At 45.4% G+C, this 17,256-nt stretch overlaps 1 protein-coding gene and 1 non-coding gene across 3 annotated transcripts in view; both read right to left on the bottom strand.

The window, feature by feature from the left end:
* Positions 1-17,256, bottom strand: part of DDX46 (DEAD-box helicase 46) — a 74,917-nt gene that overhangs the window by 32,963 nt on the left and 24,698 nt on the right. For both annotated transcript variants that reach the window (XM_088475037.1, XM_088475038.1), the window contains 3 exons: positions 11,081-11,201; positions 3,861-4,036; positions 214-335 (listed from right to left, as the gene is read on the bottom strand). In XM_088475037.1, coding sequence (XP_088331163.1) covers positions 214-335; positions 3,861-4,036; positions 11,081-11,201 — 419 coding nt within the window. The remainder of the gene's footprint in view (positions 1-213; positions 336-3,860; positions 4,037-11,080; positions 11,202-17,256) is intronic.
* LOC148521528 (U6 spliceosomal RNA) lies at positions 14,709-14,816 on the bottom strand. Its single transcript, XR_015878821.1, has one exon. It is a non-coding gene; the product is annotated as a U6 spliceosomal RNA (small nuclear RNA).

Genomic DNA, 17,256 nt, shown 5'->3' with positions numbered 1-17,256 from the left:
TGAACCGGACAACTTAAATATTTAGAGTTGTGGGTGACTTTGAGCTATCCCAAATACTTAATCTAGGCTATATTAATCAATTATGTATCTTAAGCCTACAATGCCCTTTTCATCAAAAAATATATTTATTTATATCTATATATCTCTAATGGTTTTCAGACTTATTTTGCACACACATAGATAAGCGCTCACATTGTTCAGACATGTCGTTACCTGCTCACTGATGCCAGTTCCTCCATAAACGCAGACCACTCTTAGTCCAAGCGTTTTTGAGAATTTCTTGCATTCTTTCGTTATTTGCAAAGCCAGTTCCCGAGTTGGAGTCATTATGACAGCTAGAAAAAAAAATGAAAAAAACAAAGATTAAAATCACCTTAAATGAAAACAAAATTAAAATTAAATTAAACAAAAAAAAAAAAATGAAAGTAAAATGAAAATACCAGTAAAAACTGACTTATTATATGGAAAATGCCTTTTTATACTGGATTTAAATCTGTTCTACTGAATCCATTGGTGGATAAGTAGAAGAGACACTGGCTGACCATCTGTAACCAAGCCCCACAAACAAGGGCAGAATCAGAAAATCTAGGAGAATGTCTGTGTAACACGACTACCATGGCCAGTCCCGTGCCACCTTGGACCATTTTTGCTTTTTATATATTTGACTACGTGAGTAAGCATCACCAGTGGTGGTACCGAAGACAAAAATTTACAAAATCCCATGTGATCAACGCTGACACAGTGCACCTCTGCAAGGTTTCTGCTGTCCAAACTGCACCCTGACTCTTATAGACGGGGGAAGGATCTCTGTCACTGTGCCGGTCACAGTGCGTAAGCGTAGTGCCACTCTGATTTGGTCGGTCAGACCCGTGTAACAGGATAGTGCTGGATGGCACGTAAAAAAATAAAATAAAATAAACACGAGTGAAGAGCCAGTCACATTGATCCTGGGGAGAACACTGCTTGCCAAAAAGGTAGCGCCATCCTGACGTCACCAAGAACTTCTGTGCCTATATGTAGACCGACTATCTTTATAGAGGTCACAGAAATTTGACACAACCAGTGTTACATACAAACATATTCATAGTAATTGTGGATGTGATTAAAGCAGAATTCACTGTTAATGCACAGATGATAAGTAACATCTATAATAATAACCTGTTAGGCTGCATGTTATTAGCAATCAGGCTGAAGAAAGTTACAAGATTATATATACACGATCACACGCCTTGTAAAAGGATCCAGATCCCCAACAAATTCTCATTTTACTGGATAAACACTAATTTGCAGAAGTATTTAATTCTCCCACTGTATTACTATCAAATGCAGGTGGCCTTCTAGCTGCTGAGGGACTACACAGCCCAGCATGCCCTGCTACAGTTTTAGCATGCCCTGATATCAAAACTGCAGCAGGGCATCCTGGGATGTGTAGTCCCACAGCAGCTAGGAGGCCGCATATTGCCCACATCAAATCTAGAGCCACCTTTCACAGCAATTACCGCTTTAAGTGTTTGGGAGATCGGTATATAACAGCTTTGCACACAGGACCTGATTCAGAGGCGCTCGCAAAAAGCGAGCGCTCGCTCTGAATCAGGACGGACACTTTTTTTTTTGTAACCGGCCTCCTGGCCGCTTGCTAAGCTGTGGGTGACCACCCACAGCTTTTGCGAGCGGCCAGGTGATGGTTGCGATCATTGCGCTTGCGACGAGACCCTTGTTGTAGGGTCTCGTTCCCGCAAGCCCCAGTGAGCTTCCTGCTCTAATAGAGCAGAAAGCTCACTACTGACATCACGAGTGAGGTCAGTAGGGTCGCCCACAGGGTCGTTCCCTTCAGGAACGCCTCCGTTTGACCAGCCACCCCCCCTACAGAAAGGCGAGCTGTCGAACAACATCGACAGCCGCCCCATTTGTAGCGAGCCCCGGAGCGAGTGAAGTTCTCACTCGCTCCCGGGCTTGTGCACGCCGCATCTTCTGCTGAAAGATAAAAGGTTTGATTTCTTTCTACCATACAGAATTACATTTCCATGCACTAGTGGGTGGATGGACCATCCACTCATCCTATTTTAAAAAAATTGTCAAGCCTGCTGATAAAACGCAACCCTACAGCATAATGCTACCACAAAAAAAAAAAATGTAAAAAAAGTACAGTGCTTTTGGGTTTTTCTTTTGGCAGTGTCAGATTTAACACATGTCGTTTTCATCTACCCTATTTCTTGCCAGTATGTATTATACGCAGGTCTTGATGTGTTGCATCTTTACCCCAGTTGCAGCTACTGGACTCTGTATCTGCTTCAAAGCTACAGTGGGACTCACTGACTTCCCTCACAAGTCTCCACTTCCTGGTAATTGAGCAAAGAGTACCCACTAACACAGATTTGTTTTGTCCATTTTTACTAAAATGATGCACCTGTATTATCTTGCTTAGACCAGGTACACATCAAACTGATGCCAAAATGACACAATGGATGTTCCAATTTCCCTTCATCCCAGAACAATCAATATCGAGCGCACATACTGTGCTATCCTGCAAGCGATGGAACGATTTAACTTGTTGTTTTATAGTATACAATTTATCCATGCTCCTGTACACACTAGAACAACCATCTTTGTTCTCTGTAAAGCGCTGCGAAATATGTGTGCGCTATACAAATAACTGGTAATACATAAATAAATCAATCAATCTTTAAAGAGGTGACTTCTTCATAGACCAAATAGTAACGACATATCACCTGGTCGTCCGTACACACTACACAATGTGCACCACATCGTTCACAATATCTTCCGAATGACTACGCAGCACAGCCAACCAGACACAAAGGAGCGGAGCGCACAAATGATGGTACACACTGTGCGAGAAGCCGTTTTGATTTACCTCAAAACTACATATCGTGCCGATATCGCTCTAGTACCCAGTCTAAAAACGCCCTTTTGTCTTCATTTTCAGTGTCTTCCAGATGCAGAACAGCAATAATGATCCCTTAACTGGGGATTTTCATCCAGCAGTAATGATCCCTTAACTGGGGATTTTCATCCAGCAGAGGTGGCAATTACTGTAGAGCAGTGGTGTCAAACTCTGGCCCTTCAGCTGCAGTGGAACTACACGTCCCAGCATGCACTGCCAGTTTTGCCATTAGGGCATGCTAAAACTATGGCAGGGAATGCTGGGATATGCAGTCCCACAGCAGCTGGAGGGCCCGAGTTTGACATCACTGCTGTGGAGCATTCATGGGTGGAGGCCAATTGTTGGGCAGCAGCATTGTGCTTGCTTTTTCACCAGTGTAATCACAGGGACTCAGGGCCTGATTCAGAGTTGGGAATAGAGAGAGAGATAGCACTTAACTGTGTACCTGGACAAACCATGTTGCAATGCAAGGGGTGTAAATACATAATTTTGTTTTTTGCATATGGGGTAAATACTGGCTGCTTTTACATGTAGTCCACAAATACTGCACAGCTTTATTATTACACTGCACTTTAGATGTCAGTGTGGACACCTCCCTCCCAAATCTAAATCTCTCTGCACATTTTATATCTGCCCCACCTGCAGGGCAGCATGGTTTCACCAAGATGATCAGTTGAGAGAGATATCTCTCTCTATTCCCAAGTCTGATTCAGGCCCTCAGTACTTACGCAAATATATTTTCATCCCAAATGTTTTTGGAACCTAAAACAAGGTCACATTACCAAAAAACAAACCAAGAAAAAAAAAAAGAAAAAAGTATTTTGAGATTAAGCGATTTGGAATAAATAGAAATCACAGAATAAATTTTCAGTATATGATTTGTTATCCAGTTAAATTAGGTAAATGGTATGAGGTATGGATACTTTTGCAAAGCACAGATTGCGCAGCATTAACATACTTATTGGGCCTTCTCCTTCTTCCAGGGGTCTCTGGTCCATGATGTGACGGAACATGGGCAGGAGAAATGCAATGGTTTTCCCACTTCCAGTTTTGGCAATGCCAATGAGATCTCGGCCAGACATGATTGCAGGAATGGCTTGTGTCTGGATTGGGGTTGGCTTTTCATATGAATGTCTGATGACAAAAAAATATATATTTTGTAGAGAGAATATATATGAAGATTTTGAAAATCTACACAATTATTGGATGGGCGCATGTACTTTTTTCAACAACTCTGGCATAAGGGCCTTGCAGGACAATACAAAGTGAGGAAAGGACATACAAAAACTAGCTGCCTGTAGATAAACAGCACAATTGTCACCACACTTCTACAAATCTATATATTTTTGCCCAAATATAAGAAAAATCTACTTGTTGATTATCCTACTAGTGATGCATCGGTCTATAGACTAAAGTTGCATTGTCTTAGTGTTCATTCTAGCACCCTGCACCTGTCACAGCCCGTGTAGTTCCTCTTTCCTGCCTGGGGTGTCGCTCTCTGCTCTGGTGCTTCTAGCGCACACTGGTCTGCATCTCAGTTTGTTGCATCGCCTGAGTGTGCTAGAAGCACCAGAGCAGAGAGCGACGCCCCAGGCAGAAAAGAGGAACTGCACGGGTTGCGACAGGTGCATGAAATGAACACTACAGGGTCCATTTATCAAAATGTATTTGAGGCTAAATCAAATACTATGTATCCCCCGGATGTATTAAGGAGGGACCTGCTGTGATCCCTCCATTGCCGCTGGCAGCCGCCTCCCCTATAGGTTTCTATGGGAGAAGCGATGCTGCCAAATGTACCAATATACGGAATGCGATGCCTTCCAGATATTGGTCCCCGCAGCTGATGCCATCTGAACGTGGCTTTAGCCTATGGGCTACACCGCACACTATTAGCCGACGGAAGGGATCCACCGAAACCCGCCCCGACTATGGCGGATGTGCAGTCCACGGGACTGCGCATGCGCACCAACCCCTGCAGTGGCCGGCCACGCTCCAGAGACATCGCAGGGACGGACTCCTTTCGAAGAACATGTCCCTGCATGTACCGGATGATACATCCGGCCGAAGAGATCGCTTTTTACAATGCTATCAGGGGCGTTACTGCCATGCTCTGTTCGCATTGCAAAAGTGATCGATAAATGGGTCCCCATGTCTTATACATAAAGTTGCCCTAGGATTCTCTTCTCTTTCACCTTCATACAATTTCACTGTTTTAATCCTGGGAGAAAATAAAAATCATTCTGTGCTCCGAGGAAAAGTGGAGTGGTGTTGTCCTATATCCATGCTCTATAAGGATCACCACATTAGGGGAGTGCCGGTGATTGATCTAATCCGTAGGGCTTTTACGCAGACATCTTTTCAATTTGTACAACTAGGGTGTTTATGTCTATTGACTTATAGAAATACTGCACTATAGCTTTGCAGTTTTTTTTTTACTGGTTCTTTTCTATGTACAGGGAAAAACAAACAATCTGATCATTCAAGAAGGATAAGTGGCAAGTAGATTCTAAAAACTCCTGTGCAGGGCACTGAGAATAACACTGGAGGGCAGGGGCGTATCTACCCATTGGCCAGGATGGCACTTGCCAGGGGCGCCGGCCAAAGGGGGGGTGCCATCCGGCAGTGCCACCAGCAGCCAATGGGTCGACTATCCCCGCTAGTCCCCCATCTCCACAAGTGTAGGGCAGACCGCAGTGAGTCTGCCCTACACAGTAACAAACACACAGCTGTATGTTTGTTATAGCAGCCAGCCAATGAGAGTCAAACAGACTCATTGGCTGCTGCGTCCACAGAGGGAACCAGCTGGAGCTCACTCATGAGCTCCGCCTTCCCGCTCCCCCCACAGCAGGTGATGTGAGAGAAGTCTCTCCCATCCCATAGTGCAGAGCGAGAGAGGGCCCGGAGGAGTGGACAGCGGCGGACGTCGGCAGGAGCGGGGACCAGGTAACTTGCTTTTTTTTTCTGTTTGTGTGTTTTTTTTTTCTGGCACAGAACAGGGTGGGAGTGTGGCTACTAGGGGGCACTGTATAGGGGGTGGCCGCTACTGGGAGCAATGTATAGGGAGGGATACTACTGGGGGCACGTTATGGGGAGGAATGGCCGCTACTGGGGGAACTGTATATAGGGGACTACTACTGGGGGCAATGCATAAGGGGGACTACTACTGGGAGCACTGTATAGGGAGGGATGCTACTGGGGGCACGTTATGGGGAGGAATGGCCGCTACTGAGGGAACTGTATATAGGGGACTACTACTGGGGGCAATGCATAAGGGGGACTACTACTGGGGGCACTGCATAGGGGGGACTACTACTGGGGGCACTGCATAGGGGGGACTACTACTGGGGGAACTTCCTGAAATTATGGGGGGAGGGGGTGCTCTGATCCATAGATACACCCCTGCTGGAGGGGTACTTCCTGGTGATAAAACAGAACACAAATGGTCATCCTTAACAATTCCAAGATGCCACGGGGTTGGGAGAGCTGAGCAACCTGCAAAACTCTGCGGCCAAAACTAGAGTCAGAGGCCGCAAACGTATCAAAATGATAAAACTGTGCAAAAAAGTGTTCGCTACATAAGCCTGTCGAATAGGGAGACGAATACATCTAGCTAAAGTCTGCTTAGATGCTGGCCAACCCTGCTTGGCCGCATCAAAAAGAACGTCCGAAATCCGGATTCCCGCTGTACGGTCCACATAAACTGAGAACCCGTACCACATCCAAAAAGGGTGTGAAACTCCAGAAGCATCCCACAAAACCGGCACCACAATCGGATGATTTATGTGGAAGGCCGAGACCACCTTTGGCAGAAAAGAAGGGGAGGTATGAAGCTCCGCCCTATCAGCGTGGAAAACAAGATAGGGGGATCGACAAGACAGAGCCCCCAGTTCGGACACAACTCTGGCAGAAGCCAGCGCCAGGAGGATCAGTTTCCACGTGAGAATACGCAATTCCACCTCAACCAAGGTTCAAAAAGTGGGAATTGAATAAAAGACAGGATGAGGTTAAGGTCCCAGCGGGAAATAGGCGGAAGAAATGGGAGGCTAAACACAAAACACTCCCTGAAGAAAGGTCTGAATCTCCGGGAGTAAGGCCAGACGACTGAAAAAGCACAGATAACGCAGAAACCTGCACCTTCAGCGAATCCAGATGAAGTCCTGCATCCAACCCTCTTTGCAAGAAGTGAAGGAGACGAGGCAAGTAAAAAGATGACGTAGGGGGGGGGGGGGGGGGGGAAACCACGGCCCTCACACCAGGACACAGGACCTCTAAATTCTATGGACGTAACCGGCTTACGTGCTCGGAGTATAGTAGGGATCACTTTACTCAGAATACCACGACTCCTAAAGATGGCGATTTCAACAGCAACGTCATCAAAATGGAGCGGATGCAATTTGTGGTATTCGAACGGACCCTGCCGAAGCAAATCTGATCGTAATGGCAGAGGCTACAGATTGTCTGCCAGAAGGAACAGGAGATCTGAGTACCGCGACGTGGCCAATATGGAGCCACTAGTATGACTGTTGTGGTCTCGCACTTGAGAATCTGTGGAATCAGAGGGAACGGAGGACACAGTACACTAGATCGTACGGTCAAGGGAGAGACAGTGCATTAGCTCTTACGGCTTCAGGATCCTGTGTTCTGGAGCATTATCGAAGTAGTTGTCGGTTTGTCCTGTAAGCCATGAGGTCTATCTGGTGCCTGCCCCAACGGCGAACCAACGGTAGAAAGACTTCGCAATGTAGAGTTCACACCCCTGGATGAAGGTCCTGGCGGCTGAGATAATCCGCCTCCCATTTGTCCACTCCCTGTATGAAATGAAAATCGCAGAGATGGCCTCGACGTGTCTTCCTGCCCATAGGAGAATACAGCTGGCCGCTCGCATTGCCATGCGACCGAGTCCCTGTCGATTGATGTAGGCCACTGCTGTGGCGTTGTCCGATTGTACTCGTACAGAGGATCCCCGCAGGAGGGGAGCCGCAGAAGGGAGCTGTAAATAGCCCGGAGTTCAAGGACGTTGATTGGTAAACTAGACTACTGAAGGGACCAGCGCCCCTGGAATTGGCTGTCGAGGATCACCGCTCCCCAGCCGCGAAGGCTGGCGTTAGCAGGATCCAATACCAGATGCCAAAACGACAACCCGACAGAAAGTGATCCATCCGGAGCCACCAGAAAAGAGAAATGCGGGTCTGTAGAGACAGCTTTACCAGGCAACGCATCTGCAGATGACATCTGGGCCAGTTGGACAGAAGATCCAATTGGAGTGAAACCTGCCGAACTGGATGGCCTTGAATGAGGCCACCATTTTTCCTAGAAGTCTAATGCAGAGGTGTATTGATACTCGTCATCTTGGCTTGAGTACCAATCGGACCAATTCCTGGATGGCCAGTGCCTTGTCCCGAGGAAGGAAAACCCTTAGTAGAGTCGTGTCCAGAATCATTACGAGAAATTGGGATTTCTGGAAATTGACGAACCAGACATGGTGTATGAGGAACTGGTGAGTCAACGACACATGGTTCAGCAGTCTCCTCCGACGAGGCCTTGATGAGGAGGTAGTCCAAGTATGGGACAAAGGGCCTGATTCAGACCCACTCGCGAGCGGCTGTCCGCTCGCAAGTGGGTCGATGTTATGGACTGAGCATGCGCACGACGGAGGGAGCTCCGTCGTGCGCATGCGCCAGACGCGCCGAGCGAAGGAAAGTCCTTCGCTCGTTGTGTCTGATCAAAGGGGGCGTGCTGTCGATGTTGATTGACAGCACGCCCCCTTTGGTAGGCGTGCCGGGGGCGTGCCTCCCTGACGGGGGCGTTCCCACGGGAACGCCTCCCGTCAGAAGCCGGCCCACTGACATCACTAGTGATGTCAGTGGGAGTGATTTTGGCTCTGATAGAGCCAAAATCACTCCGGAGCTTGCGGTTGAAAGCCTCAACCGCAGGCTCCGGCTCGCAATTTCGATGGTCGCGATGGTCACGACCATCAAAATGCACGCTCGTATAGCCTGTGGGTGGTGACCCACAGCTATACGAGCGTCCAGGAGGACGCTCCATTTTCATGGAGGCCGGCCCTCATTCAGAGCGTGCGCTCTGCTCAGAGCGTACGGCTCTGAATGAGGGCCAATGTTCACTCCCTGAGAACGAAGATGGGCAATTGTCACCACCATCACCTTGATGAAAACCCTGGGGGCCGATGATAGGCCAAACGGCAACGCCCGAATCTGGTAATGTGCACCCTGTATCAGAAATCGAAGGAAGACTTGGTTTGGTTTCCAACTGCAGATACGCATGTTTTATGTCCAGGGAGACCATGTGCTCCACCGCTTTCAACCCTGCAATGACTGAGTGAAGAGACTCCATCATGAATTTGTGGAAGGATAGATATTCAATGATTTCAGGTTGAGGATGTGCCGGACCGACCCATCCGATTTTAGAACCACAGATAGGTTTGAGTAGAATCCCCGAGTCCTTTGGGAAGTTGGAACCGGAATCAGAACCTCTGACTGTAATAGCTTACAGAAGAGTATGGACGTCCATCTAAGAGCAAATAGACACCTTTCCAATTTTAATAAGTATAGGGACCAGGGTGAAGCTGATCTCTGCGGCAGGTTAGATGGTCTGATTGGCACTAAAGGGCATGTGTGTGTGTGGGTGGGTGTGGGTGGGGCGGGGGTCTGATGGACATGGGTGAAGTCCGATTTGTACTAAAAGGGGCATGTGGGGGTGGTCTGATTTTCTTATGTGCCAAAGTTCATTAAAAATATCAAAGCAAAAGGTTTAGAATTTTTATAAAACCCAGAAAACTAGGTACTATAAACCTGTCAAAAAAAATCCAGTCACAATAAAAGCACTGAGGCAGTAAAACAATTCACAACCTGATATCACAAATGTGCATATTGGTGTATAGCCCAGATATATATTGATATCCAGGATACACACGTTAAAGTCGACAGTGAACATACCAACATAAGAATGCTGTTGCCAGTATCCTGTCGTCGTTGTAATGCTACTTAAAGAATTATAACCACGCGGAAATTATAACTTTAAGCATACTGGCACAGCGGCATGTTTAACATTACAATGAGCAAACTGTTAAACCGATTTAAGTAGCATTACAACCGCGCCGGGATACCGGCATTCTCGTGTCAACACAGAGACTAACGACATAATGACTACACACCTGAATGCCCAGTAGATGTTTACACATTGATTACCAACAGTGGTTTTATAGTGACTTAATCATTTAGGTGACTAAATAATTAAAAACACGAGGCGATATTCAGGAGGCAAAATCGTCCGTTTTCGTCAATGTTGGCGAATTGGCCGTCCGATCAACCAATAAATCGTACGATATATCGGCCGCGAACAGCCAATTGGCGGCTGATTTCACCGATGGCGAAAAAAAACTGACATTTTTCGCCTAAAAACTGGAGGAAACTTTTCTCCAGCCTAGGGCAGGCGAAATTTTTTTTTTGCAAAATCCCTATTTTTGGGTAAAAAATTGTGGATTTCTTACAGAACCCTTTGGACAGCCCCCTAATGATACTTTAGTGTAAAAAACCAAAATTTTGGAAGTTGCGTACTTTGGCGAAAAACTACAACTGAAATTTCGGTCAAATTTTTTTTTTCCATGAAAAATGGGTTTAACTTATTGGGTTAGGTATTTCGGAGGGCCATAAGGATGTGCCAAGTGTCTTAAACATCGCACGTGGCTGGCACAGGTTTTTTTTTTAAACCGCTAAAAAAAAAAGTCTGCGCCAGCCAAGTGCGATGTTTAAAACACTTGGCACATCTTTATGGCCCTCCCAAATACCAGCCCCAATACATTAAACACATTTTTCACAAACAAAATAATAAATGTTACCGAAATTTCAGCTGTGGTTTTTTGCCAAAGTATGCAACTTACAATTTTTTTCCCCCGTATCATTACGGGGGCTGTCCAAAGGGTTCTGTAAGACATCCCCACATTTTTACCCCAAAATAGGGATTTTGCACATTTTCCCTTTTTTAAAATGGAGAAAAGTTTCTCCATATTCACATGAAAAATCAGCAATATATTATCGCCGATGTGATAATATCGCAGATAAATCGGCGATATTATCGCTACAATGTAGAGGACAGTAGCTTGTTCCAAACAATAGAAGAAACCAATAACATTTACAACATGGACTTTACTTTGTTCCTTACTTTTTGAGAGAAGTCAAAATCTTCATGGAAATACCACACTGCACCCAGGTTTTGATTGGTTTAGGGCAATTTTTACCCTTCACTGTAATGCCTTCCAATTCAAGCCTGTACGAACTGACCTCTAGAGAAAAGCAAATGAAAGACATCAATAAATTTGTTTTAGGATTTGTCTTTTGGGAAGGGGGGAGGAACAAAAACACACAAGATCGCCTCTGCTAAACAGAAGTTACACACTGTGCATTTTGGTTTATAAATAAGTGTACGGGAAGCAATTTTATCCAAACAGAACAGTTATGCAAGGAAAAGCCATCACCATGCAGACATGTTTAGCTGAAGCACCATGCTATACTGCCCAAGTTGGATGAGCCAGAAGATGGCTTTACACTTGGTCACCAAGCACAGCTTTTAACTGCAGAATTTCTCTAACTAAAGGCAGAGAAGCAGATGGCCTCCAATGTCCTAGTGGTAAATGAGAAAGCCACTTCATGGACAGAGCACCAAGCTTAGAACCTAAGTGCCAAAGTAACCACAAAGCAGCACGGTTTTAAATGTGAGGACTGTGACAGACTAGGCCAAAATGGCTGATAAGGCTGCGTCTGGGAGCTCTAAGACACCTGGTTCAGTGGGATTGGTCCAGCTGGTCTTTGTTAAACCACAAATGAAAAGATCTCAAGCTTGAGCAAGTTCAGGGAATGCACCTTGTCCAAGTTTCTGGGGCCAATTCAAGTAGCCTTGAGGGGAGCAACAGCACCTCATTTCGCCCCAATATCTCAACCCCGGTCTCGCTGATTTTTGTATCGGGCTGTGAACAAAAATCAGCTAGTCCGGAGTTACTGTAAAGGCGTCATACAGCCGCACTTAGCTGCAGTGGTGAGATAAATTAATCAAGCCCTATAATTAAAAATTATGACACAGCGAGTTCCTGTGACAGGTCTGTGGCAAGTGTTAAGCTGGCCACACAGCAGGCATCTATCAGGGCAATTCCCCATGCTGCCGATGCCTGGGTTTTGGTGATCGGCAAAATTGAACATGTTGGACAATCTCAATTTGCAGATTCCGACGGAAAAATGGGGTTTTTAACATTGAGTATTTTGCCGACCTACCCATAAAAAAAAGAAAAAAAAAAAAAAAAAAAAGCGCTGATCGGTTGTTCAGAATCGGGTTTAGCCGCTAGATGTACGGCTCTCGCATTACTCACTTCTCCTAACCATTGTAGCAATCACAGATCCTGCTAAACCTACCAACTCTAAATATTGTCAGACAAAGCTTTAAAACTAGAAGAAAGTGTTAGTTGGTCTTCTAAATATCATTGTATTTACAGTCAGGTGCATAAATATTGGGACATTGACAGAATTTTCATATTTTAGCCTCTATTCACCACCACAATGGCTTTGAAATGAAACAAACAAGATGTGATTTAACTGCAGACTTTCAGATTTAATTTGAGGGTAATTACATCCATATCAGGTGAACGGTGTAGGAATTACAACGGTTCCTATATGTGCATCCCACTTTTTAAGGGGCCAAAAGTAATGGGACTACCAACTCAAAAGCTATTTCATGGACAGGTGTGGGCTATTCCCTCGTTATTTCATTATCAATTAAGCAGGTAAAAGGTCTGGAGTTGATTCTAGGTGTGACATTTGCATTTGGAATCAGTTGCTGTCGACTCTCAATATGAGATCCAAAGAGCTGTCACTATCAGTGAAGCAAGCCATCCTTAGGCTGAAAAATCAAAACAAACCCATCAGAGAGATAGCAACAACATTAGGTGTGGCCAAATCAACTGTTTGGAACATTCTTAAAATGAAAGAACGCACCGGAGAGCTCAGCAACACCAAAAGACCACGGAAAACAACTGTGGTGAATGATAGAAGAATTATTTCCCTGGTGAAGAAAAACCCCTTCACAACAGTTGGCCAAATCATGAACACTCTCCAGGAGGTAGGTGTATATGTGTCAAAGTCAACAATCAAGAGAAGACTTCACAAGAGTGAATAACAGGATTTTGGTACTTACCGATAAATCCCTTTCTCCGATTCCACAGGGGACACTGGAGTTCAAGACAGTGGGGTATAGACGGTGGTAGAGTAGAGCCTGGCACTTTAAAAAAAAAATCTAGAAGTGTGACTGGCTCCTCCCCCTCTATGCCCCATCAGCCCCAGTTTAAGAACTGAGCCCGAGAGGAGACGGAGGACAACAGGAAAACAAGGAGAAGGAGAAGACCACAGAACGGAACAAGACCGACTGAAGGAGAACAGAGGAAACCACTGCAGGGAATTATGCAGTCACACAACCATAGAAGGAACCAAACAACTGGCAGGTACGCAGCGCTGGGCGGGCGTCCAGTGTCCCCTGTGGAATCGGAGAAAGGGATTTATCGGTAAGTACCAAAATCCTGTTTTCTCCTTCATCCACTAGGGGACACTGGAGTTCAAGACAGTGGGGACGTCCCAAAGCCAACCTCCCGGGTGGGAAGCGCGGAGAACTTGCAGACCCTTTGGCAAAACCGAAAACCAGGATCGCCAAGAACCGTAGGCTGAGGATCAAGTGTCGCAGAGCAGAAGAGACAATCAAAACTCCCTGCTAAACAACCACAGAAATTCCACAACTTACAGCGTAATTCGAATGGAACAACAGCTAGCGAAAGAACACCCGCAGATGAAAACATCAAAAGCAGCATAAACCCAGCTGAAAACAGACCAAGTCCGAACCATAGTCGAACATAGGAAGCTGTATAAGTCGCCGACAGCAGACCTCCAGCAGTGCTGGACAGAATACATATAGATATACGTATAAGAATACCAATTTACAGATACAGAGCTGATCCTGTCCACAGACTCCTAACAAGAGTATACAGGGAGGAAAAAGTGAAGACCGAACAGTCGCCCTGGACCATTCTCGAGGCCCAACTACTACAAGGCTGTCAACCAGCGGAAGGAAGTCTCCAACAAATAGAGATCCCACGGGGTATGAGGCAGAGGCGGTTTTGAAAGGAATTGTGGTCTCAATTCTTTCAGAGAGTCAGACAGCAGTACCACCACTCTGAAACAGAGAGATCAAACAGCAACGGAAACCCTGCAATAATAAATCCCCATACCAGACCACTGGCAGAGTGTCTGGCAGCTCATCAGTTGCCTGCCTATAGGGAGGTCACTACCGCTTGGGGTGGGTCTCAAACTCGTGTATGGGGCACCTCAGGCGGGGACTATACGGCACACGCCCTGTGCCGGCCTGAAAAGAAAACCACAGCAACGACCCCAAACAACAGACAACATCCCTCATGATGGAAGTGCGTAGTCAGTACAAACTGCTGGCCCGAATATAGTATGAAAAACAACCCGGATACCCAGGCAGTTAAAAAACACGGATGCAACAGCCACCCAGGGAGAGCTACCAATATATATAGAAGCATCCCATACAGCAAGGCTAGAGAACTAGGACAACCATAAAGGTACCCATCAGGTACCTGTCAGTGTGATGAAAATATTCAAAGATACTGAACAGGAATCGGACTCCCAATGCAGAACAGAATGACCGCACACTTTAATGTAAAGAAGTGCCTTAGCCCATAGAAGTGCTACAGTCCTTTATAACTCCAACAAATTCTAGTAGAATAAAGTGACAATTAAGTATGGAATGCTTCACGAAAATGCGTGTCATCCTTGCGCAGGGGCTATGCAAATCTTCTCTGTATCGTTCCAATTTTTAGAAAATGTGCTGCTGAAGCGAGCACTCTCAATGTTGGAACTATGCACCCACACGCCAGGAAAGCTCTAAAGTGTAGTAGAGCCAACTGATCATGAGAGCGGATGGCTGCTAGGACTGCAGCTAGGGTGCGGACGGGAGACTTGTAATGCCAGGTTGCATGAAATAGTAGCCTCTTCCGAGGAATTAGTGAGGTACCGCTTACCTGTGAGTAATCAGAAGCCCTCTAGACGCTATGTAGAATGTCACTGACCTTTTCCCTCTCACAGCAACCCGTCACGTCAGGTATAGAGAGTAGTTCAGTGGGCTAAAAGCAATGCTCTACAGCACGGACTTCAGTCTGGCGATGTTGTCTTAGGAAATACTGTAGAAAACTAGCAAAATGTTAGTGGAGACAAGAAGCTTGTACAACAGGACTCTAAACCTGAGCTTGTTACATTAGGGATGTGTATACATATAGAGATTATACATATACCCTAAATACGGTCTGCTAGTGTATCAGTACATTCATACTTATAATGGTGAAGTGCATATTAGTTAAAAGGCGGATTTAAATAAGACCTTGTACCGGTAAAGATACACACAGAAATATTACATATTTGATGATGGATCCCCACCAGTGACCCTTGAAAGTTATAGTGATCACAACGTGAAGGATTCAAAATTGAACCGCAGGTCCAAGGATTTACTTGATACTCACCCATCTAATCAAGCCAGGCCTGACCCCGCCTATTCGGCGGGTGGCCCTAGGCCTTCAGGCACAGGAGCAGTAACTGCAGTCTGTTGTCATTTAAACAATTAGGTCCTGAGGATGGTGTAGAACCTGGATTCCCCATGTACTGATATGAAGTGTATCTAGGGGCCACTTTATAGCCTTGTTTAATTGAGATATTGACAAAACAATAATCTTGAGTACTAGAACCTATACTGAGAAAGGCACCTGTACATAGACATAGAGTGCCTTAATTATCCCAGGTAAAGAAGGATATATCTGTAGCGATAACCCCAGTTAGGGTTAAAAAACAGGTTTTCCCAATTATTAGTAAATATTCATACAAAGAATGTGAATATATCAGTATATATACACACGTACACCCAGAGAACATAGTTGCATGAGAAGGCAATCTCTTTGAAAGGAAGAGTTAGCACCAATATAGGAAACTTACTTGTCAGACTCCTGTACTAGGAGATTAGCATGCTATATTATATATATATATATATATATCTTGCATTCTTAGAGTCCTATAGTTTGCTCCACAATATACATGTGTGGACATACAAGAAGGCCCCAGGACATGCATAGGGTCCATACTAGAAGCAATGCCTGAGGGAATTGTGACTATCACAATGTAAGCTGCAGGACATGACTCTAGGCTATAGAGCCACCATATTATATATACGGTATATGGATATAGTACCAAACTACCGCATCAGGAGAGTCCAGTCTCCAATCGCAGGATCCTTCTTTTAAAATATGCTAGGTATCAGACAAAACTGATAACAGATCCTCCACTGCCTTTACGGTAAGGATAAGAAGCGATACTATACGCGTACCTACATCAAGATCAATAGGTGACAATAATATTTAACATGAGCAACAGGTAGAGCCATGGAATGAACTGAGCCAAGACCTTGGTTGAGCCCAGGACAAACTTCACTCCAGACATATTTATATGTTCTAAAGTAGGGCTTATGTATATATAAAAAAAACAAAAAAAAAACAAATATATACATACATGTGGCTTACCTCCACGCAGGGAGACTGCTCATGTGCCGCGTGTGGCCGTCATTCTGCTACGGCATAGGGCCCTGGATATTTTAACAGCGTGATGTCCCAGACTGGTTTTGATCCTGGGACCCTTCTGTCACTGGTGTACTCGCCTTATTGGGTGAGCCAGTTGAGCTCCAGTTGAACCCGCTTTTTCAAAGTGGGAATCAAAGAGACGACCTCAGTGCAGTATACTGATGTATACAGGCCTATTTGACACAGACATGGATCAATCGGCAGATCATGCGGAGGGCAAGTGACACGGACACAGCCTCTGTATTAGGCTGCGGCATGTTCCTCCCTGAGCTAGTGTCAGGGGCCCAGACACTCACTCTATAATAGTGCCGGCGGGTCCCATGATATGTAGAGGTGCTGCTCTTTACTAGGAGTACTGATTAAAACTTAATCAAACAGACTCCTGCAGCCATTTTGAGATAAGACAATCGTAAAATGGTTATAACTATCCTCTACACAGTAACATCACAATGACGTAGGGCAGCAGTTAGGATAGTTATGGGGCCGACTGTTTTGCAGTGCTCTCTCTTCTAACAATTCATTGTGGAATCTGACCACCATTCAAGTTCTATATGGACCTTGCCGCTGCGTAACTCAGTAAGCAGGAAGACTGCTACACTGCGTGCGTAGGTTTGTAATTCACTCAGTATGCATCAGCATAATCTATTCTAGCAGTATACTATTA

This window comes from Taudactylus pleione, unplaced genomic scaffold (genome assembly GCF_031769625.1).
Source record: "Taudactylus pleione unplaced genomic scaffold, aTauple2 ptg000161l, whole genome shotgun sequence".
Lineage (NCBI taxonomy): Eukaryota > Metazoa > Chordata > Amphibia > Anura > Myobatrachidae > Taudactylus > Taudactylus pleione.
Note: the sequence above shows the minus strand (reverse complement) of the source record. Positions and strands in the feature narration are given on the sequence as shown.